General features: G+C 50.3%; 1 protein-coding gene across 6 annotated transcripts; it reads left to right on the forward strand.

Annotated features, from left to right (window-relative positions):
• Positions 1-107: 107 nt before the first annotated feature.
• CHFR (checkpoint with forkhead and ring finger domains) lies at positions 108-22,359 on the forward strand. 6 transcript variants are annotated; one of them, XM_074356688.1, is made up of 17 exons: positions 108-202; positions 394-537; positions 6,083-6,182; positions 8,601-8,710; positions 9,602-9,661; positions 9,795-10,004; positions 10,363-10,530; positions 10,823-10,985; positions 11,586-11,903; positions 13,949-14,091; positions 15,108-15,224; positions 15,657-15,740; positions 16,331-16,401; positions 17,344-17,431; positions 19,324-19,431; positions 19,813-19,885; positions 21,254-22,359. In XM_074356688.1, exons 2-17 carry the CDS (start codon positions 405-407, stop codon positions 21,294-21,296), a joined length of 1,989 nt encoding a protein of 662 aa, XP_074212789.1. In that variant the 5' UTR covers positions 108-202; positions 394-404; the 3' UTR covers positions 21,297-22,359. The 6 variants fall into 6 exon arrangements, 5 of the variants coding, with proteins under 5 accessions (XP_074212789.1, XP_074212790.1, XP_074212792.1 ...); XM_074356689.1 differs by having other exon boundaries at positions 120-221; XM_074356687.1 differs by having other exon boundaries at positions 145-207.
• Positions 22,360-26,754: the final 4,395 nt, after the last annotated feature.

Below are 26,754 nucleotides of genomic sequence, written 5' to 3' on the forward strand. Positions count from 1 at the left end.
GCCTCTCGTCTCCGCACGCTCTGCTCGCCTCCACTCGCCCACTCTCTGTGGCGCCCCCCCGGGTCCGCTCTAGCCGCCGAGCTCGGTAGTCGCCACCGCCGGCCAATCGCAGGGCGCAGGTGCCTCTGGCCCCGCCCCACGGATCAGCTGAGGGCTCCGCGATGTCTGTTGACAGCGGCGGCGGCTGGGCGGCCGGTTCCGGGTTCGGTGCGGGGCGGGGAGTAAGCGGGCAGCGGGCGCGGGCGACCGGCAGGACGCGGGGGGAGACTGGCTGCGTGGCCGGCGGCGGCGCGGCGTGGGCGCCGGGCCCGGGGTCGGGGGCGGCGGGGAGGGCCGGCCGCAGCCTGTGCTTTTGCAGTCCGGGACTCACGCGACGTTTCCGGGTCTCGTCAGATGTGAGTCGGATGGAGCGGCCAGGGGAAGGCGAGCAGCCGCCGCAGCAGCAGCCGTGGGGCAGGCTCCTCCGCCTGGGCGCCGAGGAGGGCGAGCCGCACGTCCTCCTGAGGAAACGGGAGTGGACCATCGGGCGGAGAAGAGGTGCGGGCGGCGAGCGGGGATGGGAGACGCGGGACTGACTGGAGACGGGGACCAAGTGAGCCGGGGGCGGGGGACGGGAGCCGGGGGCTGGAGCTGGGGGCCTGGGCCTGGGGACCGGAGCTGCGCCAAACAGGCCCTCCGGGCTGTGGGAGGCCACTGGGCGGGGCGCACCGTGCTTCCAGTTTTCCGTGTAAGAGCTGCCATTTATTCACTTGCTGGTCTGCCCAGTCACTTCTGACTGCTTCATGGAGATTATCTAATCCTCACCGCAGCTTTAGGAAGTCGGGGCATTAATTTATCCCCTAGAATGCAGTCTTCTCAAGTTGATTACTACACGGAGCATCTTCTCTGAACGCAATGAAATGAAGTTAGAAATCAATAGCAAAAGGAACACTGGAAAATTCGCAGATACGTGGAAATTAACTAACTCTTCAACAACCAGTGGGTCAGAGAAGAAATCACAGGGGAAATTAGAAAATACCTTGAGATAAATGAAATTGTGATACACCAAAACTTAAGGGGTGCGGGCAAGCAGTGCTCAGAGGGAAATTTATAGCTGTAGGCAGCTACATTAGAAAAATATCTCAATCCCAGCTCTTAGAAGAGAGCTGCTCAAATATTTGTTGATTTAATGAACCTGGAAAGCTAAGGACTTGAAGAAAGTCAGGCAGCTAGTGAGAGAAAGTGCCCTCACCCTCCAGGATAACTGCCTCTAAATTCCTAAGCGACCGTCTGGTAATTTAACCTCCCTAGTAGCTTTCCCGCCGGAGCGAAGTGCAGTGGTGATCAAGCCAACAAAAATACTCAGTTTGCCTACAGATTAATAGTCACTCTGACTTTATACTTTAAACAAGAGAAGATGAGAAAGATACTGTTTAAAAGCAAAGCTTTTGGTTTCATTTTACCTATTTGTATCTGTTTTTCTGTTGGGGTTTTGGGGGAGGCAGCCTTAAATCCCAGTATCAAGTTAGATTTTTGTTTACAACTTTAAAAGTATTTACATATCATTAGAAACTTTGGAGATGCATTAATTTTCTTTAATTGATGGAAAAGGAAGTTTAGTGAAAGAGCAGAAGCCCGGAAGCCCTGAAGCCCTGGAAACAAATCTCGGGTTTCCCTACAACTCCGCCACCACGTAACTTGCTTTGGGCTAACAACTTGCCTTTCTGTGCCTTTGTGCCTACTTCGTAGGATTCCTGTGTGGGTTAAATGAGATCCTAAGTGAAGTGCTTAGAAGGAGCCTGGCTGAGTTAGCACTTAATATTAACCATTGTTATAACAGTACTGTAATATCACTTTGCATGTTAATACAAGCAGCAAAAGTGTGTTGAGTTCATTCTTAATAGGTGTCCTTTCCTTGAATGTATTAGCTTTTCCAAAACATAAAGATTGCTGTATTAGTCACCCCAGGCTGCCATAGCAAAATACCACAGATCAGGAAGCTTAAACCACAGAAATTTTTAATTTTTTATTGAAGTATAGTGGATTTACAATATTGTGTCAGTTTCAGGTGTACAGCATAGTAATTCGATTATACATAGGTATATTATTTTTCATTTTCTTTTCCATTATAGGTTATTGCAAGATATTGAATGCAATTCCCTGTGCTATCCAGTGGGAACTTGTTTCCTCTATTTTTTATTGATGTATAGGCAGTTTACAATGTTGTGTTAAATTTCTGTGTATAGCATAATGTTTTATTATTTTATATATAGGAGTTTATATCTGCTAATCCCAGACTCCTAATTTATCTCTCCCCCTTCCTTTCCTCTTTGATAACCATAAGATTCTTTCCTGTGTTTGTGAGTCTATTTTTTTGTAAACAAATTCATTTGTATCATTTTTTAGATTCTGCATCTAAGTGATATCGTATATTTGTCTTTCTCTGACTGACTTACTTAGTATGACAATCTCTAGTTCCAGCCATGTTGCTGCAGATGGCATTATTTCATCCTTTTCTGTGGCTAAGTAATATTTCATTGTGTGTTTCTGTATGTGTATGTATGTGTATACGTGTGTGTATGTATATGTATACATATACATATAAATATATCCCAACTTATTTATCCATTCATCTGTCAGTGGACATTTAGGTGGCTCCCATGCTTGGCTATTGTAGGTAGTGCTGCTATGAACATTGGGGTGCCTGTATTTTTTCGAGTTAGGGTTTTCTCTGGATATATGTCCAGGATTGGGATTGCTGGGTCATATGGTAACTCTGTTTTTACTTTTTAAAATTTTATTTTAATTAAAAAATTTTTTTAATTTTATTTTAAAGGTACTGAGATGATCCTTTTTCACTTTACTTTTTTTTTTTTTGGTGGTAGGGGGAGGTAATTAGGTTTATTTATTTATATGGAGATACTGGGCGCTCTACCTCTGAGCTATACCCTCCCCTCTTCTAGTTTTAGTTTTTTAAGGAACCGCCATACCGTCCTCCATAGTGGCTGCACCAATTTACATTCCCACCAGCAGTGTAGGAGGGTTCCCTTTGCTCCACAGCCTCTCCGACATTTGTTGTTTGTGTACTTTTTAATGATGGCCATTCTGACTGATATGAGGTATTGTAGTTTGATTTAAACCACAGAAATTCATTTCTCACAGTTCTGGAGTCTAGGAAGTCCAAGGTCAAGGTGCCAGTCAGTTTGTTTCCTGGTGAGAGTCCTCTTCCTGGTTTGCAGACAGCTGCGTTCTTGCTGTGTCCTCCGTGCTGGACAGAGCGCTTTGGTGTCTCTCCTCATAAATGCCCGGGCCCTGTCAATGAAGGCCCCACCCTGATGATGTCATGTAACTTTTGTCACCTCACAGGCCCTCTCTAAATACAGTCACACAGCAGGGGGATAGGGTCTCAGTGTATGAATTTTGGAGGGGGACCCAAGGTGTAGAACGTGATTATGTTTATTTTATTTTTCTGTTTTATTTTTTAAAGTTTTGTTGGGGGGAGGTAATTAGGCTTATTTATTATTTAATGGAAGTTGAACCCAGGACCTTATACATGCTGAGCATGTACTCTGCCACTGAGCTGGACCCTCTCCCCAGATTATATTTATTTTAAAACTGTTACAGGCCTGCTATTTATAAGGCATTATTCTGACAGAAAGGGAGAGATGAGGTGGTATGTATGGGAAGGAGAGGAGGACCTTGCCTTTCCAAAGAGCTCCCCATTCCCGGAGTGACAGAAATGTGTACCAACCATGGAGAGATAAACCAGCTGAATGCCAGGCAGGGCAAATGGCAAGAACAGAACTTGAGTGCACTGTATTTTGGTTCTAAATTGGAACGCTGGTGTTCTGGTGTGGAGAAGCCACTCTGGTGACACAGTGACTCGCCTGGGTCTGAGGTTGCAAGGAGACTATCCTGGTGGTTTTGCTCAGTGCCATAGGGGCGATCTTGTTGAATGGCACAGGTAAAACTCGCCTTGTCATTTGGCATCTCTGCCTCCTGTTTCTGATGGGTAGCACAGCTCCTTTGTCTTCACTGCCTTCTGATGGAGGAAGCCAAGGGCTTCCTGTCCCCTTGGGGACTGTGCTGGGCTCTGCCCTAATCAGGACTGAGGCCTAAGCTCATGGCTTGCTCTGAAGACCAAGTATCAGAGCCCCACCCACTTTCACTATTAACATCCTTGTTATAGAAATAAAGTTTGTACTTGGAGTTAAAAAAAAAAAAGTACTTCCCATAATGTAGAATGTTTATACAAATATGATTTTTTAAAAAATTGAAGTATAGTCAGTTTACAATGTGTCAGTTTCTGGCGTGCAGCATAGTGGTTTAGTCATACATGTACACACATAAATCCTTTTTCATATTCTTTTTCATTATAGGTTACTGCAAGATATTGAGTATAGTTCCCTGTGCCGTACAGTGTAAACTTGTTTATCTATTTTATATATAGTAGTTAGTATCTGCAAATCTCGAACTCCCATTTTATCCCTTCCCACCCCCTTACCCCCAGTAACCATAAGCTTGTTTTCTATATCTGTGAGTCTGTTTCATTTTGTAAATAAGTTCATTTGTTTTTTTTTCTTTAGATTCCACATATAACTGATATGTGGTATTTTTCTTTCTCTTTCTGGCTTCACTTATAATCTTGAGGTCCATCCATGTTGCTGCAAATGGAATTATTTTATTCTCTTTTATGACTGAGTAGTATTCTGTGTAAATATACCACAACTTTTTTATCCAGTCGTCTGTCGATGGACATTTAGGTTGCTTCCATGTCTCAGCTAATACGCAAATATGAATTCTAATAATTATGGTTTATGGAGACATAGTTCACATATGGTAAAATTCACCCCCTTTAGGTGTTCAGTAAGTTTGAGGAATGGAGGCAGCATTATAGTCAAGATGTAGACCATTTCTGTCACCTCAAGAAGTGCCTGGTGGCCTTTTGAGTCCAGCCCCGGCTCCTGGCACCCACGAGTCTGACTTCTCTGCATGTAGTTCTGCCTCTCCCAGACTGCCGTCTGAAGGAGCCGTACACTTGGCACCATCTGTGCCGGGCGTCGCTCCTTGGCAGCTGCGTGTGTCAGAGTTTGTTAGTTGATGGGCACTGCACTGCTCCCCACTCTTGGTTATTAAACATAAACCTAGAGTACAGACCCGTTATAGGCAGATGAGTGACTCAATATCAAAACTCCCCTGAAAGCTTGTGTTCTTTTGATATAAGGAGAGAACAAAGTATTTGAGGACTTTCCCATTGGATTTAGTGAGGATATAATTATATTCCGCTGTAGATGCACACCCCCTTTTTCTATTGTATTTTATTTTAGCATCCCCCTTCTGTTTTAAATTTTCTTAAACATGTGCGTGTGCTTGCAATAATATACTCAGTCGTATTTTCTGTGGCTTTGTCATTGCTTCCATTTTGTGATGATTTATGAAGCCTTAACTGACACAGAAGAAATTAAGGAGTAAGATACTGAAGGTATTTAATAAGCCTCTTTGTTTTTTAAAAGTTGTATATTTATCAGGCTCTCTGCATATGTGTGCATATGGTAAAAATGTCACCAAGAAGTTGATGTGTAGCTGGGGTATATGCTCTGCGTAATGAGTCAGAAAGGTTCCATATATAGGCCCTGTTCTTCTACTCTGTGTGTGGGTGTGGGGTGGGTGTAGGGGTGGTAATTAGGTTTTATTTATTAATCTTTAATGGAAGTGCTGGGGATTGAACCCAGGACCTTGTGCATGCAAAGCATGTACTCTACCGTTGAGCTATACCCTCCCCCGTTCCTTTACTTTTGATTAACACTTAAATGCTTTTTAAAAACTTTTTCTGTAATTGATTAAGTGCTGTCTCCTTAGTCGGTACAACATACGTCTTTTTAGCTTTTGGGGGTGGCGGTTAGTAATTAGGTTTATTTTTTTAACAGAGGTACTGGGGAGTGAACCCAGGACCTCGTGCATGCTAGGCATGTGCTCTACCACTGAGCTCTACCCTCCCCCCAGCGTGGGTCTTGACTTCCAGTCACATGCTTTGGTTAAGCAAAGGGTGACTCTGTGCTCAGTACCCATAGGCAAATCCGGCATGTCCCCCCCTCTGTTTCAGGCTGTGACCTTTCATTCCCCGGCAATAAGCTGGTCTCTGGAGACCACTGTAAGATTATAGTGGACGAAAAATCTGGTCAGGTGTCACTGGAAGATACCAGGTAAGCGCTTTCTGAACTTCTTTTCTGTTTCCTTTTGTAGCTTCATGAAGCTGGCTTACAGCCAGTCAGCTTGTGACTGCAGAGGAGTAACAAGGGCCTGCTTTCTGCGGCACAGTAGTCCACTAGCTTCTCAGGGTATTGGAGATGTTTGCCAGTTTCCAGAGTGGACTACTTGGTGACACTTTGGTGTCTGTGACCCTTCTTGAATATATTCAGATTAAAGGGGAGGGTAGAGCTCAGTGGTAGAGCACGTGCCCTGGGTTCAATCCTCAGCACCTCCAGTAAATAAATAGATAAGCAAACAAACATAATTTCCCCTTGGGTTCAATCCCCGGTACCTCCATTAAATGAATACATAGATAGATAGAAAGATAGACAGACAGACAGACAGATAAACCTACTCCTCCCCCGTCCAAAAAAAAAGGCAAAAAAAAAAATCTCAGAAATAAGACTTAAAAGGCAGCGATACATTTTGGGTTCTTGCACACCTATTCAGGTTAGACTCCTCCAAATCAAAGCATCTTTTTATTATTATTACCATACAGCATAAGTAGCACATAAATGTGAAAAGCTTTCCAAACTTCCACTCACCCATTAAGAATACACAGGTGTTTATTTTGTAGTAATGAGGTTATACTACACACACTGTTGTTGCATCTCCTTTTTTTTTTTTTTATTTTGGGGGGGACATACTTAGGTATTTATTTGTTTTTAGAGGAGGCACTGGGGATTGAACCCAAGACCTTGTACACGCGAGGCACGCGCGCTACCACTGAGCTATACCGCCCCTCGCATCTCCTTCTTTTACTTGTAATGTTTCTGGAGGGCTTGACTCAGCGGCACGTCTAGAACCACCTCAGCTTTTTCCTTATTATATAATAACTTACTTGTCAGGTCCTTTACTGACGGAAACTCATTCCTTGGACTTTTTCTGACTGCAGCGACTCTCTTCCAAAACTCTCTCTGAGTTTATAGGATGGACGGCTGTGTCTGAATGTGCCTGCTTTAAGCCTGGTACAAGTGGCAGGCAGGTGGCCCTCAGCAGTATGTGGAGAGTGTGCCTCTCCTGCAAGATGACTTTTATTTTCGGGAAGGTCAAGTGCTGTCAGAGTCTTTGGTAACTACAGTTCTAGGGCTGAAAGGTCAGGAATTGGTTTTATTGGGACAAACTGATGCTCCTTCTCCTCCTCTATGGGGTCCTCTGAGTTGTTTTTACTTCTCAGCACCGTGTGCAGTAGCAGCTCTGGTTCTAGAGCCGTCTGCCTGCATCAGCTCCGGGCCTTCCCACGCTGGCTGCACGACAGGATTTGCTTCCTCTGCCTGTTGGGACAAATCACAGGCTCTGGCTTGACACAACACAAATCGCTGACCTGGTGGAGCTGGGTGTCCCAAGCCCTCACGTCTCGCTGGACCGAAGCCTGGGGTTGGCTCTTTCTGGGTGGAGCTCTTTCTGGAGGCTGTAGGGGAGAATCGGGTCCCTGCCTTCCCCAGATTCTAGAGGCCTCTGCCTGCCTTGGCCGGGGTCAGGGGTGGCAGGGGGTGGGGGTGGGGTGCCGCAGAGAAAGGGCGTGAGCAGGAAGACCCAAGGTCCATGCTGGAGAGTTTGGACTTAAGCCTGAGAGGCAGTGAGAAGTCACGAAGGGATTTAAGCGGAAAAGTGAAATCAGATTTTTGGGTTAGAAGGAACTTGAGAATAGTGTTAAGGCGCTGGTGGATCGAATGCCTGCAATCGGGGTGGTCTGCTCAGCCTCCGAGTTTTGCTTTTGTCCAGTGCGCTGTTGTACTTGCCCGCGGTGTGGTTTGGACCACTCCTGACCTTCTGTCAGGTCTCCACTCTGGAGAAGCACTTCCTGTCATTCCCTGCAGTGCCCCATGCCCCTCCCAGCCAGTAGCGGGTCCCTGCTTAGCCCAAGTGACCGCCCAGCCTCAGGGACCAGCTGCCAGCCCTGCATTCGTTTGCTTCTGCCCAGACCCTGCCTCCCAGGAGGGGTCAGTCCTCATCTGAAGACTGAGCGGAGCTGGGTTGTGGCTGCTGGAGGGAGGGTAGCTCTCTGGACCAGAGCCACACACAGAAGCAGAAGAGAGTCTGGAAAGCAAAGCGTGGTCCTGCTAGTGGAATTCTGCGGTCAACCAGGAGGCAGATGGAAAAGAACGTGGTGCTGGAGCAAGAAACATTTTAAAACCCTTGACAAGGCCATTTGGCCTTGAGTGCGGGGGCACCAGGCAAGCTTTTTCTCCAGAGAGTTGGAAGGTGGCACTTGGATATGTGCCTCATTAAATATTTACACCATCCCCCTGAGGACTGCCTCATTCTCAATGTGGTCATACTGAACTGCTTTCCCAGTGGTTGTCGAAAAGGACATTTTTAACTCCACATTATTTTAAGTAGGATAAATTGGATTTTTGTCATCTCTACAGCACCAATGGAACAGTAATTAATAAGCTGAAGGTTGTTAAGAAGCAGACCTGCCCTTTACAGACTGGGGATGTCATCTACTTGGTGTACAGGAAGAATGAACCAGAACACAGTAAGAGGCAGAGGCTTTCTGGGATGGGCACCTGGGCGGTGTAGAGCGGGGTGGCCCTGGCCGTGCCAGGAATGATTGCGGGGAAGAGTCTGTTGAGGCAGACATTTTCTGAAGCAATGTCTGTGGTGGCTACATTCCCTTTTTGGTTATATAAATTCTTGGTGTGAGTGGTGTCTGTTGAAGAGTGGGGGTGTTGGCCTTGCTGTCTGAGCCCTAGCCATTCTTCAAAAATACCATTGTGGTTGTGAGCCAGGAATCTCATAGCGGTAGCCAAGGAGAAGTGAAAGGGGATGGGTGCATTACTTAGAAGACGTCCGAGTTGTGGAGAAGAAGGCCTAGCATGGGGGGCCCAAGGCCACCAATGGCACCACTTTGGGAGACTTTCCAGGAGACCCCAAAGGTTAGACTGGATTCCATTCAGGCTTTTCCAGCTCTGAGCATCCGAGTCTGTGGAAAAAGGATGATACTGGACAGGGAGAGTTAGGGAGGTCCTTCGAAGGTTACCCCAGAAAAGGGAAGGAGGGACACATGTTCCCCAGGTTGTCCTCAGCATAATCCAAGCCAGCCCCCAGCCACATGGAAGGACCTCGTGTCTGTTCCTTCCAGTGCTTTGAAATGATAAGCAAGGCAGAGAATCAGCACCTCCTCATCGCTTTGCTTCCCTCATCTGCCTCCTAACTCCAGAGGTTTTTCCGGAAGCTTATTTATTTTAAATTGAGATGGCGTGGGTCACGTGCTTTCAAACCCCTCAAGCTGGAGAACACTGTGACCAGCTGATGAGTCGAAACAGTCGACAAGGACCAAGTGACAGTGAGGTGACCGGAGGGAACAGAACAATGAGTCCACCTGGTGCATGGCTGACGCTGCTCTGATCTGGTTTATTTCCCTTAGATGTGGCATACCTCTACGAATCTTTTAATGAAAAGCAAGGCGTAACACAGGACTCCTTCGGTGAGTGAGACTAGCAAAGGTGAGGGTGCGTGTTGAGGGCTGTTAACTCCTCCATCTGCCGAGCGTCTTCCTAAAGCAACATCCCTCACCTGCGCCCTGAGTGCATTCCGCTCCTGCCCCTTTGTGCTTACAGAAGCTAATAAAGAAAATGTGCTCCACACGACCAAAGATACCTCAGGTACAGGGCGAGGCGACGACCCTGGGGCCCTGCTGTCGGCACCCGCCACTCAGGTGTGCTTTGAGGAACCACAGCCATCGACGTCGACGTCAGACCTCTTCCCCGCGGCCTCTACCTCTTCCATAGAGCCCAGCTCTGCAGGGCGAGTGCCTCCCTGCAGCCCCAGTGAGTAGCTGCCTGCTTTTTACTCCCTCAGCCTGACCGGTGTTGTCCTAGAGACAGGCGAGCCCTGCGGAAGTCAAGGTGCATCAGGCTGTCGGTGGTAGGACTTCGGTAGCAGTACCTGTCGTCATGTTCCATCCCCAGAAGAATGGCTGCAGGTCAGGGACTGTCATGCTGTGGTGTTTTCTACAGGTTATAAATCACATACTGTTAAGAGTCACACAGAGTGTATGTTTCCATTTTTTTTTAATGGCATCTTGGATTACCTGCACCTGGTTTGAATCAGCTATGCTTTCGACTCCTGTGCCCTCTCTTTCTGAGGTGGGTGAATCAGAATTCCTCTCGTTTGTCCCCCTCCCAGGCTTCAGAGGTGCAGGCGTCCCCCCAAAAGGGTGTGGTCCATCCATGGCAAGTGACGACATCACCAGCTTCCCTTTGGCTCTCCCAGGCAGAGAGGGAGCATCCTTTTCTCGGTCAGAACCCCAGGATCAGGAGGACTTGGGGCCTGTTAGGAAGAGAATGAAAGGAGGTCAGTCTTGTGGTTCCGTGTCTCCTTCCCGGCTTGCGAGTGCCTCAGGGTCTCACCATCACATCTGCCGAAGCCAGAGGGCACTGTCTTAGGCTGATAATTGTGGTACCTCAGCATCTTCCAAATGCTAAGCATTGCTCTACCCTGAGCTACACCCTCCCTAGCAAAGATGCCCTGTAGGTTACAGTGAGGTCTTGTCTTCAGTCTGGGGTAAGACATTTGTCAAACAAAGAAACCGAGCATCTGTTGCCTCCTCGGTCGTGAGGGGCAGAACAGGTTTTTTCCCTCACAGATGCAGATGGGGATCCCAACCTGGACCTGCCAGCGGGGGTCGCAGACCAGGACAGAGACACCCAGGCCAGCCTTGAGGTCAGAGCTGCAGCCGTGAAGCCAGACAAGATGGAGGAGACACTCACCTGCATCATCTGCCAGGACCTGCTGCACGACTGTGTGAGGTATGGGGCCACGGGGCCTGCAGTGGTTCCTTGCGGCCAGTGTCCCCAAACCCCCTCCGTGCTCCTCCATGGGAGCTTAAGAGTCTGTCCAAATTTCGGCTTAAATGCAGGTCTTCTCCCCACCCAGTGTCTCCACCCTGTGCCTTCCTGGTTGCACCTGCTCCCTGTCCCTCCTGGAACAGGCTGCCATGTGGCCTCTAGTTCCTTGTAGCTGGCGAGCACAGAGTTGAGCTTTTTGCACAGGGACTGTTTCACGGGTGGGTAGTGGGAGCAGGCAGCATCCCCCTGTCTTAGTGGAGGATGCAGACCCCGCAGCAGCAAGCCCCCCACCCGGTGTGGGTGCAGCGCCTGAGAAGCACAGGCTGGGGTCCCAGCTGAGTCAGAGGAGTGCAGAGGGTGGGCAGTTGTCTGATTGTTTTGGAAGCAAACCTCAGTTGGAGCAAGGCCTCATCCTCCTCTGGGGAGAGAGGCAGTGTGACCCAGGATCCTGCTTCTCATGCCAGGCCAACCGTGTCCCTGGGGCCCTAGCATCTGCTGCGCTGCGGACGCTCTAGCCTGCATGCCCCGCAGGGTGTCTGAAGGCCTATCCTTGTGCCCCAGCCTGCAGCCCTGCATGCACACCTTCTGCGCAGCCTGCTACTCGGGCTGGATGGAGCGCTCTGCCCTGTGCCCCACCTGCCGCTGTCCAGTTGAGCGCATCTGCAAAAACCACATCCTCAACAACCTGGTGGAGGCCTACCTGCTGCAGCACCCGGACAAGGGCCGCAGCGAGGAGGACATGCGCAGCATGGCCGCCAGGAACAGGATCACTCAGGACATGCTGCAGCCCAAAGTCCGGAGGGCCTTCTCGGACGAGGAGGGCAGCTCCGAGGACCTGCTGGAGTTGTCAGACGTGGACAGTGAGTCCTCAGACGTTAGGTGAGCCTCGCAGGAGGGGAGCAGGAGCAGGGCGGGGGGCACGGGTCCCACTGCCACCTGGAACCTGGACTCCACCAACATGTGACCAGGTGGTGGCGTCGCCTGCCTTTGCGCTGAGGATGCCGCTCACTCAGGTGACCGTGATGAGGCTTCCTCACTGCCCTGCCTCCCGTGATGGCCTTTTTTTAGGTATATGTGAAACATTTATGCTTTTTTTTTTGCTGCTGATCTGCATTTTTTCCAGTTTATTAATACAGAACTGACATACAGCCCTGTAAGGTCACGGTATACAGCGTAATGCTTTGGTTTAACCTACTGGGAGAGGGTTGCTGGGCCCTCGTCGAGTGCCATGGTTCACCTGCAAGGACGAACCCCATGTCCACACGCTCACTCTGTAGCTTCTCTAGTGACCATGGTCCTGCAGCATAAGTTGTGACACTCATCACCTGTCAGGATGTCATTGCGGAAAAGCACCGGTACACCTGGCTGAGAGGACGCAGTCCTAGGAGACCGTGTTTAATCCGCTGTAGAACATTGATGTTTCCTGACTCAGAAGTCCAGGGTTGTGAATTTTGTGTTGAGGCCATACTATTTTTTTTTCTTTTCTTGTACATAGATATTTTTATTGAAGTATAGTCAGTTTATAGTGTTGTATCAATTTCTGGTGCACAATACAATGCTTCAGTCATACATGAACATACATATGTTCATTTCCATATTCTACTTCACCATAGGTTACTACAAGGTCATAATATTTAAAAAGGTAACCCCCTACCTTGGGTCCCCAGTTTATGATCTTTGTTTCTTTTCACAGAATTTTGTCAATACTGGTCAAGGAAAAAGAAAAAAACAAAATCACTTTTGTATGAATGTTTTACTGTGTGTTCATCTAGCCATACATGTGTGGTTGTACACACTTTTTTTTGAAATATCTTATTTATGTATTATTGTATTTACTTATTTTATTTTGGCAGGGGCAGAGGAGGTAATTAAGTTTGTTTATTTTTAGAGGAGGGACTGGGGATTGAACCCAGGACCTCGTGCATGCTAAGCACGCACTCTACCACTGAACTATACCCTCTGCCCCGCACACACACACTTTTTTTTTTAACAATTAAGAAAGTTTGTAATATTCGGAATTCGGGATCAAAGCTGCAGCGCACATCCTGCATGTATACTTTTGCACACGTCCCGTTATTTCTTGGAGATATGTCCGTGGAAGTAGGGTCTTCAGGTCAGGAGTCTCCCTGAGAGGATGCCTGGCAGGACTTCTGACATCCGAGGGCAAGGTCCCAGTGATGGCGCGCCACCTGGTGTTGGGGGACACCAGCAGTCCCTCCTGACACTAGGTGTGAAGGAGCAGGAAAGTGTCTGGTTCCTTTCACCTGTGTCTCCAAGGGACGAGGTTGATTGTTTTTTCACTGTCACTTTCTAGTCAGGTCCTGCCTGTTTTCCCCTCACTGGCTCCTGCTGGCTTGGGAAGACATCCTCTGACTGAGGGGAGGCAGGCATCCACGTCCTGCCCTCCCATGGAGTCTGTTTTACCCTCTGCAGGTTTCCAGAGTTCAGCACAGCGAGTGCGGGGATGCACCCGCCGGCCGAGGACAGTAGAGTCCCACTGCCGCGTATTTTGCTCAGATTTTAATGAAGGGGAGGATGTGCCCTGGGCCGGGTGAGGGCATCGCCCAGCGTCACACATGCGAGAGGGCGAGAGGGCGTCCTGCCCAGCGTGGGGACTGCAAGGGTCAGGGGATCCCATGAGTGGCTGAGGGGGAGGGCGCTGGGAAAGGGGAGCGGGGAGCTGGTGGGGAGCAGAGCCCACTGTGCAGGTGCAGGTGGGGACACTGCCCACCCTTCCCCTTTGCATAGCCTTGGTGGCAGCAGCTGATGCAAGCTGACACGGGGAGGCAGGACAGGTCCGTGAGCTGGGCTCTGGGTCTTGTCTTGTCAACAGGGCTGGGGGTACCGTGGCCACCACCCACACACCAGCCAGAGGAGGTGTCACCTCAGTGCCCTTTGCTCCGGTCCATGTGCTTTCCTTGCAGCCAGCCGTACGTTGTGTGCAGACAGTGCCCTGAGTACCGAAGGCAGGCGGGGCAGCCTCTTCCCTGCCCAGGGCCTGGCAGTGAGCCAGGGGCACCAGCAGCCCCTGGGGATGCGCCGTCAACATCCACCAGTGTTGCAACAGGTGAGGGGGCTTCGCCTTCTGTGCTGGCGTGACCTCCGGGGCATGGCCTGGCATCTCTCCTGGCTCCTCTCTGCTCTGCTGTTGGCTACCTCGCATAGCTCATGGCTTCTCATCTGTTTTGGGCTAAGAAACCAGATAATTAACTGGCTCATTCGTGGGCCTCCGCTCCTGGACACACCTGAGGATTCAGTCCCGATTCTCACTCTTGGTGCCCCCGTCCCCAGTGGTGTCAGCCAAGCCAGAATGACCTTCACTCTCCAGTGAGAGACTGGCCTCTTGCCAGCAGCAGGTCACTATTTTAGCAGAGCTGCCCTGTGCTCTCTGTTCACTGCCTGTTTCGATGGGCGGGTGCCCAGGTGCCGTCAGGACCTGGAATGGGAAGTGGACACATGGAATCTGTGTCGTAGGGCCTGGCCTCTCAGCCACTGTCAGCCCAAGCCTAAGAGGCCACTGACTGAAGCATTGTGACCCAGAGCCCCGTTCTTTACCAGCTGCCACAACACTGTGCCACCGCTCCCAGGGGCTTTCCTGTAGGCCCTGCAGATGGGGGTGGGCAGTGCGGTGCATGGAAGACCCCCTTGGCCTCTGTCAGGTGTGTGTACAGACAGAGCCTCCCGTGTGGTCTCCAAGTGACTTGGGGCTGGGCCATGTGATCACAACTCCTGGTGCAGGCTCAGCCAGCCAAGACTAGGTACAGAAATTGTTCTACTCTTTTACAGTGTGTGCTTTATGGCCTGCCCTTCCATCATAGGAGAGGGGAGGAAACCTTCCAGAGATCTTTGGAATCTTACTACAACTACAGAACCAAAAGATAACGTTGGTCATTTTTCAGTCTCTGTAAAGTTTTTCGTTTAAAGGGTGGCCAGTCACTTGGCTGTTCAAGAGAACAGGTCTGAATTCTGTCCGGGTTTCCTGGTAGGCTTGTGTCCTCATGGGGCCTTTGTAGCCTCCCTGTAGGTGTGGGCTGAGCTGTGTCCTGGCAGGCGTCAGCCTGAACGTTCCTGTCTGTTCCACAGCCCAGGACTACGTGTGTGCCCTGCAAGGAAGCCATGCCATTTGCAACTGCTGCTTCCAGCCCATGCCCGACCGGCGGGCGGAGCGTGAGCGGGACCCTCGCATCGCCCCCCAGCAGTGTGAGTTTGAGGATGCGCGTGCCCAGTCTGCCCGTGGACCCCCCCCCGACGGAGCCCCTCCCGCATGTCCTTCCAGCTTAGCTTTCAAAGCATTGCTGACTCTGCGTCTGGGGTGAAGCGAGGACATAGTTCTGTTTTCTCCACGCGCGTCACTTGTGGTGCCCGCGTGCCCGTGTTGAGTAATCTGTCTCTTCCCACCGATGGGTAACCCTGCCCTATCACACACTGAGGTTCCGCACACGGGCGGTTCTCTTCCTGGGCTCTGCATCTGACCCTGTCCCCAGACCAGGGCCATGGTGGTTGTGCAAGGCTCACAGGTGGCAGCTTCGGGGACTGCTCTGAAAACCCAGCTTGCTTGTTGTTTATCGAGGGACTGTTTGTACGTACTGTCCTCACCGAATGCCGTGACCAGCGGCTCTGCTCTGTCCGCAGGTGCTGTTTGCCTACAGCCCTTCTGCCACCTGTACTGGGGCTGTGCCCGCACCGGCTGCCTTGGCTGCCTGGCCCCATTCTGTGGTAATGCTGGCCCCTCAGCCTCCCCGAATGAGCCACCTTTCCTGGTCGTCTGTGTAGGTTGCCACTTCAGAAGGGTCAGCGAGCGTTAGCTCAGACCCCAGCAGTAGCAGACCCTGAGTTATGCACCAGGACACCCCACTCAAAACATGGGCCGGGCCCCCTGAGCCCAAATCAGAGCATTGCAGACAGGCCATTGCAGGAGGGAGTGGAACAGAAGCCCTTTTAACTGACTTTTTCTCTGTTCGATACTGTATTTCATAGTGGAACTTCCCTTTTTTTCCTTTTAAATTGTTTAAATTTTACTGTATTTTTTAACTTAGTTTTTTGGTGGGGGACAAATCGATTTATTCACTTATTTATTTCTAATTTTTTTTTTAGTGGAGGTACTGGGGATGCAACCCAGGACCTCGTGTGTGCTAGGCACACACTACCACTCAGCTATACCCTCCCCAGCCCCCTGTAGTGGAACTTGTTATTCTTTGTAGACTCAGAAAGGAAGGGGGAAGTGGGGTCATCCTAACTATCAGGTGAGCGGTGCTTTCGGGAAGTGTCTATGAAACAGGTAATCCTTCTTCCCTACGTCCTGGCAGAACTCAACCTGGGTGACAGGTGTCTGGACGGGGTGCTGAGCAACAACAACTACGAGTCGGACATCCTAAAGGTACAGGCTGGATGTGGACTCTGGGAAGGCCCCCGGGTCCCCAGAGCTTCCCAGTGCCCTCGGCGGCTGCACTCCGCCCAGGGCTGCCCCTGCGTATCTGCTCTTCCTCTACTCTCAAAAATAGGTGCTCCTTCGTGCCCACCGTGCTGAGAGCCCCGGGGATTGTTTCCCACGGGTTCAACTCCTGCTTGCTCCACGCAGAGTGCTCCTGGGGCCGGGGTAGCGGCTGGGCCTCATGTGGACCCAGGGCCTGCCTTCTGGCTGGCTTCCCATGTTTCTGGAGGCAGCCCAGCTCCCAGAATTTCAGTGTCTGACATGTACATCGGTCTCTCGCCAGGAATCTTGCCTCCCCCCCATTTATGTGCAGTGTTGCATAGCCAGGGCTGAGGGCCTTCTCACCTGAATGACAGGCCCCTCAGGACCACTGCTCTGGTTAGACGTCCGCATGGCCCTTCCTTGTGGGTTCACACAGAAGGGGCCGAGCGGCTCCATATGTCTCAAGGGCAGAGCCCAGATCCAGTTCCCGGGCTTCCTTGTCCTGTTGTGGTGGGCCTGTCGCCAGACTTAGGTGTCTCACTGTTCCTGGGTGAGGAGTGTCTTTGCAGAATCTTAGAAAGAATGTGGTCACTCTGCCACTCAGGCTCTAGAGCTCGCCTGCCTTTTGAGAGTCTGAAGAAGCATCTCCGACAGAAGTCTAGTCCCCCACTCTGTGGATGTGATACCACATCTGTCCCGGCCTCCAGGTCCACGAGGCTGTCCCCGCCGTCCCAGGCTGTGGTCTTAACCTCATGCAGAGCTCGCCCTTGGCTTCCCTCTCTGAGTGCCCACCACTCTGGCTTTGCCCAAGTTCATGGGCCTTTGAGGATGTATAAATCCTCTTGCCATCTTAGTGTGTCTTTCTGCACGCTCCAGTTTCTTCCCCTGCCCCCGTCTCCATTACAGAATTACCTGGCGACCAGGGGTTTGACGTGGAAAAACGTGCTGACCGAAAGTCTCGTGGCTCTGCAGAGGGGAGTGTTCCTGCTGTCTGGTGAGCCTTGTGGCACTGGCTTTCCTGTCCCAAGGTGGTGGCGCTTTCCAGTGACCTCTGCCTTTTAGAGAGCCCCGCCAGGCCTCACTTTGGCGGGACTAACTTGTCTGCCTCCCCACATTCACAACTCTGACCTCTGCCCACCCTGGCAGAGACAGACAGAAAGGTCCTGATACTTTCGGATTTCTTTTTTTAAGTTGCATTTGAGTCGACGTGACATATTGCGTCATCTTTTCTCCCATGGTGGGGACGGGGCACAGCCAGAGAGGTGTGGGCTCCTCCACTGGCCAGCGTTGATCCCGGGGCTGGATGTTCCCAAGCCCCCCCTCAGGGTCCTCGTTGGGCTGGCCCTCGGCGTGTGGGTGACTCAGTGAAGGCTCGCTCCCCCTCCCAGGGACACCCACTACACTGTGACGTATGAATGCTTATCACTGAGGGAGGGATCAGAAAAATCAGCAAGTGGTTTTTTTTTTCCTAAGACATGAATTATTATGAAAGGCTTGAGAAGCTCACTGGGACTCTTTCTATGCTGTTTTCGTCTCATGTCTTGGGTTTTCTCTGCTGGGACAGCTCTGTGTGGTTGGGTCTTAACTCTTTTTGCTTTTTAATGGCTTGCTATTTTTATAAGAATGACGTGGTTCACAAAGAAAGTAAGTGGAACCGAGAAGTCTGAAGGGTAAAAGAAAAAGTCATTGGAAATCCCACCACCTAAACATATACCCAGTGGTAATACTCTGTGACCACCCTTCTGACACATGCATTCACGTGTGTACATAATTTTCATAAATGAAATCCTACCATATATGCTTTTTATAACCTGTTCACTCAACGGTGTGTCTTAGAGCCTTTCTATATCAATAAAGACCTGTACCTTGATTTTTAATTATTATATAGTGTTTTGGTATCATAGTTTGTTTAGCCAATCTGTTAGTAAAGGATATTTATTTCCAGCTTTTCACTACTTGAAACGGCACTGAAGCTGCTGAGCATGCAGTACTGTGGGTTTAGAAATCGCCCACTTAGGGCAACAGGCAGATGGTCGGAGAACAGCACGCGTGGTTGAGACGTGCCTCGGGTCCGGAGGACAGCACCACCTGAGCCTGTCAGCCTGTGTTTGCCTTTTAGGTCTTGTAAACATGAAAGGGACAAACAGTGAGATGTCATTGTTTTATCTGCCGTCTTTGACTCTTAACAAGATTGAGGAGCTTTCAGTTTTTGTCTTTTTCTTTTTTTAAAAACACCTTTATTGTGGTCTGGTTCCCGTACAGTAAGCGGCACATATTCCACATGTGCACTTTGATGAATTTTGATAGCTGTGCACACCCATGAAACCACCCCCACAGTCAAGGCAGCTGACATTCCCATCCCTCCCCAACTGGTACAATTTTCCAGTTCCCTATTCATCCCTTCCCACCCCCTTTACTCCCTGGTAACCATAAGTTTGTTCCCTATGTGAGTCTGTCTCTGTTTTGTAGATAAGTTCATTTGTGTCCTTGTTTTTAGGTTCCATAGATAAGCAATGTCATAGGGCATTTTTCTTTCTCTTTCTGGCTTACTTCCCTGAGAATGACGACCTCCAGGTCCATCCATGCTGCTGCAAACAGCATTATTTCATATTTCATGGCTGAATAGTATTCCATCGTATATTTACCACAGCTTCTTTATCCAGGCATCTGTCAAGGGACAAAAAATATCTCAGTTTTTCACCCAAGTGGAGTTATTTTGCTGTGAGGAAGTAAGTAAGTTGGCGTCTAGATGGGTTTTGTTCTTTGTGAACACCCAGCCCACCGTCGCCACCCTATGCACAGGTCTGGGCTTTGGTTTCCCCATGGCTCACAGGGCTGCGTCTGCTCTGCTGTTCTGGCGCGGGCAGTGAGCTGTGTTCCTTCCAGATTACAGAGTCACCGGGAACACCGTGCTGTGCTACTGCTGCGGCCTGCGGAGCTTCCGAGAGCTGTCCTACCAGTATCGGCAGAACATTCCCGCTTCTGAGCTGCCGGGTGAGGAGACGCCCCAGCCCTGCCTGCCCACCACTCACTTCTGTTCGGATTGGCTTCTATGCTCCGTGGTAATAGCCAGAGGTTCTCTTTGGGCCAGGGGGCACCAGGGCCATCCATGCCTGTCTCGGGCTGTGGGCTGCCTGCTGTTTGCTCAGGCTCTGGGTCTGTGAAGTAGGTTCCTAAAAAGATGCACGGAAAGCATCCTCTGGGCAACTGGACAATCTCATTCTCTCCTCTCCTGAGGTCTTGGAACGGGGCAAGGAAACGAGTCAGAAAGTGTGACAAGTGCCGCATTTGAGCTGCAGTTTCTCTTCTCGGGTCTCTGTTTACATGCACTTGGCTTAGCCGGGGAGTGTGAAGTTAATTTTTTTCTCTTCCTAGTGGCTGTAACATCCCGTCCTGATTGCTACTGGGGCCGCAACTGCCGCACTCAAGTGAAGGCCCACCATGCAATGTGAGTGCAGTGTCAGGGGCTGGGGCACAGGCTCCAGGCTGCCAGGGGGCTGGGTGGGGTCCCCTGCAGAAGGGCCAACCTGTGCCCGCCCAACAGGAAGGTGCTTTCTTTTCTTAAAGTGTTTTGGCCAAGTTGATACAGTAGGTTTTAGGGATGTTCATGAACTAGTCAACTATCCACTTATAAATGTACTAACTCAGCTGTCACGCTTTTATCAAGTCACATAGTATACAGAAAATTTCCATCACCTAGAAATTCTGCTTCTCTGTTACCTCATTTCATAAAAACTTTGCGTGCAAATGCTCACCTCCTCCTCCGCCGCCATGTCTCTGGAGCACAGCCCGGCATTCCCAGCCCACGTGTTCAACGTTCAGCACTTTCCGAATCAGTGGCTGTGGTCACTGAGAACTTCTTCCTAAGCCAAGGTCGCCGCACACCTGGCTCTGTCTTTGGTGCTGTGGGTGCTGGAACACTGAATGGGCATTTCCCCTAGCTCTTTAGAGGTCTGCTGACGTGGATGTTCACATTGCCCAGGCGGCCGCCCATGCAAGCAAGTTCGCCTCCACTTCCAAACCTTGAGAGACAGTGATCACACAAGTCAGTCTCATGAATTGACGCTGTTTGAGGATACTGTGATCCCCAGATAGTCACGGGAGGTTCAAATTAAGGTAGTTGAGGGAGCACCCTTGGTTCAAGAGGCATTGTGAGGACTCGGAAAGGCGGCTGCCTCTGAGGAGTGATTTGTGGAATAAAAAAAAATCTGCCTTTGTATTTGAGCATAAACCATATGGAAGAGACCATTTTAATCTAAGAAAAAAGATTTCATTAGTAACTGTCTAACCTTTTTTTTGGGGGGGGTGAGTAATTAGGTCTATTTTTTTTTTTAAATGTGTTTTTAGAGGAGGTACTGGGGATTGAACCCAGGACCTCGTGCATGCTGAGCACATGCTCTGCCACTGAGCTGTACCCGCCCCCTTGGCTAACCTTTCTTAATAAAGACGTAGGTAAAGACAGCAAAGGCACCCTCGTATTCTCCGAGAGGAGGTGGTGGTGGTGTTAGCCCCGCAGGGTCCCCGCAGGGTCCCCGCAGGGTCCCAGCAGTGCCTTGGGGACGCCAGCAAGGCACAGCTTGGAGTCTCTTCTCCCAGAAAATTCCCTAGATGTTCAGCTTCTATTTTAAAATGTAAAAAGGAGGAAGGAGCCTGCACTGGGGGTGAGTTTCTTTGACGGTATGAAGAACACGCCCTTGCAAACTCTCAAGGACACAGTTGAGCTCTCCTGGAGGTCTTGCCCATGCAACTTCAGAATTCCTTTATCTGACATGTTCTCTGCGCCCTCTGGTGTAACTCGACTGTTTTCTCCCTGCAGGAAATTCAATCACATCTGTGAACAGACGAGGTTCAAGAACTAAGCATCCAGTGAGGCACCCAGATGGCTGAGGAATATTGGAGGTCGAGGACAAGTGTTTCAGAAAATACCGAATTCTGACAGTTTGAGGGCATTTTACAGCCCCCCTTAGGGGACACTGGGGGGGATCTCTGCGTTGGGCCCTGTGGTGTGACTTTTACTTTGCGGAGTGAGACCCTCGGTAAGAAGCCCTCCAGTGGCCTGGGAGGCCCAGGGCGGCACAGGACGGCACAAGCTGTTCTCCGAGCTCTGGGGCCCGAGAAGCAGCCATCACCTGTTCCCTCCCACTGAGATGACCGCAGGCCTGCCCTCTGCACCTTCCCGCACCACTGCAACACAGCCATCCCTCTTCAGGAGAAGCGTCCTGGGAGAGGGAGGAAAGTTTGTCAGGAGCGCTGTGTCGTTTGAGGAAGGGGAGGCTGACAGGCCGTGGGCGTCCAGCACGCCTGCTGCAGGGCGAGCCAGCGTCTCAAGCTTGTGTTTTCATAGATTTGGTGCTTATCCTCTAATAAGACTTACCTATCACAACCAGTAGCATAAATGATATAATTTATAGTGTACAAATTGGACTAAAATTGGGGCTAGTATGATATTTGAAAGAGTATGTCTCTGTCGATTACAAACAAGTCATCAGCCATCCAGGGCTGCTAACCCCAGACCCCCGGCATCGAGGGCACGGTCGGGCCCGTTTCTTGCTCCTCCCCTGTGTTGGGGGCTGGGGGCTGCCCAGGGGTCACCCTCTGGCTCCTCTGGAGCAGCCCCTTCCCGCCAAGAGCGTGAGGGACCCGTGCTTCCCTGAGTCCTCGCCCTCTCCTCCTGCGTTGGGTGTGCCGTGTCATCCAGAACAATACTTGAAATTTTGTTCTTTGTTTAAAAAAAAAAAGTTTGTTTATCCTTTGTCGAAATCACTTGTTAGGTTTGTCTGCAAAAGGGTAACTTTTTTGCTTCTCCTCAGGAATACAATTTTCAGCTTTGTCTTGCTCTTGATGCAGACTGAGAAGCAGCGCTCTGGAAGAAGTCTGCCTTCCTGCGTCCCAATAAACAAGCCGTGTCTGTTTCTATACCCAGCACGTTGGTTCGTGTGTTGGCTGCTGTGTGCTCCTTCTGCTGCGGTGGGGACTGGCTGCAGGTGGCACTGGTCACCTTATCAACAGAGAGAGTCCACTGGGGACCCCACTCGGAGGAGCCTAGCAGGCCCTGCAGGTGACCTGGGGTTGGGGGCCCAGGGCTGGCTGAGCACCTGGGAAAAGGCGCAGGTTCTCTTGGGTCCTCCAACCCTGAGCCACAGCCAGTTGGACCCAGGTTGAAGCCACAGCTTTATGTCTAGTTGTGTGGGCACAGGGCTGCCTTCCACCACCTAGGACGTTGGCTCATCGCCCCCTTCATGCCCAACCCGACCCCTCCCCCCAAAGTAAGAACAGAGATGCAGGCCCCTTAGCAATGTACTTGCTTTTTTTGGTCGAGGCTTAAACAACACGCAGCCTTCCTTGGACTATGCTGCATCTGTCTGTGAAGGCAAAGGCACAGCCCTGCTGGGGGAACTTGGAGTCCCCGTTGCTAACGAGCATATGGGATCAAAACAGCCTGTCAGCTCTAACCCGAGGGAGGAGCCTTGGGACAGGGTGGGGGTGGGTCTCTGGGCTTGACGACAAGCTGTTTTACAAGGTGTGCACCACACAATGTTTTATGATCTGTCCCCCCCGTTCTTCTATCCTCCCTCCCACCCTACCCAGTGGCCATCCCGCAGCTGTGCTGGAGCCTTGCCCTGTGCTTCTGTCCTCATGGCTCAGGCCACACTGGGGAACATGGCCGGCCCATGCAGAGGGCCTCCCATGTGCTTGTCTTCAGTTTCTTGGGCCCAGCCCTTGTCCTCTCCCAGCCTCTCTCAGACCATACCCAGACCCGTGTTCCTCTTGGGCTCCCCTTCCCCCCTTTAGAGAGGCTGGCCCCGCCCCCACCTCACATCAGCTGTGCAGCCTCCAGGGCCTGCACATTAGCCTTCCCTGGCCTGTGGGTCCAAGCTCTGTCTTTGTCTGGATTCCTGGTGTAACCAAGAACCCAGCAACACATCTTAAATACCTCGTGGCTAAAAAGATTGGAAGCGCAGCCTCAGATCCAAAAGCTCCAGGTTGACATCAGTGGATTTTACCCCAGGGAAGTGCCTCAGCTGGGAGAGAGAGGAGTCTAGGCCAGGCCTCTGCTGGGGGGATGGGGGTCCTGCAGCTAGACCATCCCTCATGCAGCCCGCAGAGAAGAGGCCCAGCTGCTTCAGATGACACCAGTGGCTCAGCACCAGGAAACTAACCGTGCTCTGGAGGAAGTGAAAACGTGGGGACTGTGGGATTTAGGAAGGCCAGAGTGTCTGGATGCGGGAACCTGCATGCGATCCTGGGTCATTCCTCCCAGACCTCAGCTTCCCTCCAGGCAGAAGTGGGTGAACTGGTGGCTTCCCCAGCAGTTCAGGTAGGAGCCTGTCTCTGACCCCAAAGCTGATGACCCACCAGTCCTGAGCCTCCCACCACCTGTCAGCCACCAGCACCCCTTAGGCGGGTGGGGTGGGGCAGGGGCTGTGTCACCGCCAGGAGGGCAGACTGGCTACTGGGCCAGACAGCCTGCCAGATCTCAGCCAACCCTGACGGCGGCCCTCGCACTCCCAGGTCTGACCCTAATGGGAACCGTGCTGGCTGGGCCTCAGTTACTCCCCTTGGAAAGGCCAGCCTGTGGTGGGATGTGTAGCCACGTGCTGCTCCAGTTCTCGGCTGCACACGGATGTCCTTTCCTCCCTGACTTTCCTCTCTATCCTCCCCTGGATGTCAGCAAAGCAGACGCAGCAGGAACAAGCTGTGCGAGGTCCTTCCTGCGCTCAGCCGCCACCCTGTGCAGAGAACCCGTGGGTCTGCCAGCTGAAAGCAGCCAGCTGCACCATGAGCCCTGGTGACTCACAGAAGGGCCACCTGGCCAGCTCCCAGGAGACAACTGTCACCATCTGAGGAATGACTCCAGGCGGTAACTTAAACACACCTATTTAGAAAAATCATATAAACTTGCAGTTCATGAGTTATAATACAAACAGAGGTAACAAGCACTGACAACTCATCTCTTCTTGATGAATGTGCTGCCTCTGACCACTCCCTCTGCTTCCAGGGGTGTCTGTGTCTGTACCTGTGTGTCCTCCGTGGTGCTGCGTTGGGTCCAGTTTGTGGACCTCACTGCTGGTAGATTGAAACTGGCCCCACTAAGTGCATGCACCCCATGGAAACTGGTAAATGCTGCAAATCAGGGTCATTTTCTTGTTGTTTCTGGAGAAAACTTGGTTAAAGTTTGCCTACCAGCACACCACCGCCCCTAGCCAATATAGTCGAGAGAAATATTAGTTGTTGGAAGCCACTGTGTTTTGGGTTGGCTGCTTACAGAGCAACAAAGATAATACCATAGACCACAAAGGCCCAGCACTGGATGGCTCCTTCCCCCTCCTCAGCAAACCTTCCCTTCCATCCGCCTCGCCCCGGGGTCTCTTACAGAGCGACCCAGACCTGCGCCCTCACATGTACTGCTTACGCTGTTGCTACTGCTTCTGCTGCAGAGATGGTGATGCCGTCTCTTCACTCAGGGCTCGGCTCAGATCCACTCCTTGGAGAGGCCTCCCAACCAGCCTTTCTAGTCTACTTCCAGGTGCCTACCACTGGAAAGCAGACATTTCTGTACTGTTTACCTCCCATTCAAAATTCCAGAGCAGATGGAAAATAGTATGGAGATTCCTTAAAAAGCTAAAAATAGACTTACCCTATGATCCAGCCATCCCATTCCTGGGCATATATCTTGAGGGAACTCTAATTTGAAAATAAACATGCACCCCATTGTTCACAGCAGCACTATATACAATAGCCAAGACATGGAAAAAACCTAAATGTCCATCAACAGATGACTGGATAAAGAAGCTGTGATATATATATACAATGGAATACTACTCAGTGATAAAAAAATAATGCCATTTGCACCAACATGGATGGACCTAGAGATTGTCATTCTAAGTAAAGTAAGCTAGGAAGAGAAAGAAAAACACCATATCACTCATATGTGGAATCTGAAAAAGAAAAAGAAAAAGGAGGACACTAATGAACTTATCTACAAAACAGAAACAGACTCACAGACATAGTAAACAATCTCATGGTTACCCAGGGAAGTGGGGTGGGAAGGGATCAATTCGGGAGTTTGAGATTTGCACATGATAACCACTATACATAAAAATAGATTTTAAAAATGTTCTTCTGTTACAGCACAGGGAACTATATTCAATATCTTATGGTAACCTTTAATGAAAAAGAATATGAAAATGAATATATGTATGTATATACATGACTGGGACATTATGCTGTATACCAGAAATTGACACATTGTAACTGACTGTACTTAAATTAAAAAAAAATTCCAGAGAAGGACCCTTCCTGTCTTGCTCACTGGTGTAAACTGGGCTGAAACATCTGATGCAGACAAGCGTCTAATGATTGCTAGCAGACTGGTCCTCACAAAGACCCAGCTCAGATATCCCTGTCCTGGGTCTCTTCCCCGAGGCACAGGTGACTGCTCTTTCCCCTCCTCTCTGTTAAACCTAATTCTGTCTTTCATTTTTCTGTGCTTCCTTCTGAAGATGGTGAACCTGGAACTGCATCCTCATCCTGGGCCTGACAGGACGGGTATGGGAAGGCGTGTTGAATGTTAACTGGACATGGAGTTACTGGGGTCCACTGTGTGTTGTGAACAGTGCTTCCCTCAGTAGCAGCTTTGTGTGCCAGTCCCCTGGTGCTGTGTAACAAACACCACATATGGGGTAGCCTGAACAACAGACACTCCTGGTTTCACGGTTCTGGAGATCAAGGTGTGACAGGGCTGGTTCCCTCTGAGGCCTCTCCCCTGGGAGTGGAGTTGGCCGTCTCCTCCCCATGTCCTCACAGGGTCATCCCTGCACATATCTGTGTCCTGATCTCCTCTTTTTAGAAGGACATCAGTCATTTTGGATAGGAGCCCACACATATGACCTCATTTTACCTTAATCACCCATTTCAAGACCCTATTTACACACACGGTCACATTCTGAGGTCCTGGGGGGTTAGCATGTCAACGTGTGAATTTGAGGGGGACACAGTTCAGCCTGAAACACTTTGTCGTCAAACATCAAAAACCACAGGTTTTGATAAAATCAGGTGGGGTTTTCTGGCAAACCCCACATCCTCAATATTATTAACACCCTGTGGGACACAATACCATTTACAATTACTCCAAAGTAAATGAAATACTTAGGTATAAACTTAACAAAACATGTACAGGATGCCAAAAATTACAAAATGCTGATGAAATAAATCAAAGAAGATATAAATAAATGGAGAGACGTGCCATGTCCATGAATTGGAAGAATCAACATAGTAAAAAATGCCAGTTCTCCCCAGCTGACTTACAGTTTTAAT

The sequence above is a fragment of the Camelus bactrianus genome, chromosome 32, assembly GCF_048773025.1.
Source record: "Camelus bactrianus isolate YW-2024 breed Bactrian camel chromosome 32, ASM4877302v1, whole genome shotgun sequence".
Taxonomy (NCBI): domain Eukaryota; kingdom Metazoa; phylum Chordata; class Mammalia; order Artiodactyla; family Camelidae; genus Camelus; species Camelus bactrianus.

Excerpts from the sequence above, each read along its gene's own strand:
- CHFR (XM_074356687.1), top strand. The coding sequence starts at position 162 with ATGTCTGTTGACAGCGGCGGCGGCTGGGCGGCCGGTTCCGGGTTCG. Across the intron at positions 208-393 it reads GGCGGCCGGTTCCGGGTTCG|ATGTGAGTCGGATGGAGCGG; the intron begins GTGCGGGGCGGG and ends GGGTCTCGTCAG. Across the intron at positions 538-6,082 it reads GACCATCGGGCGGAGAAGAG|GCTGTGACCTTTCATTCCCC; the intron begins GTGCGGGCGGCG and ends CCTCTGTTTCAG.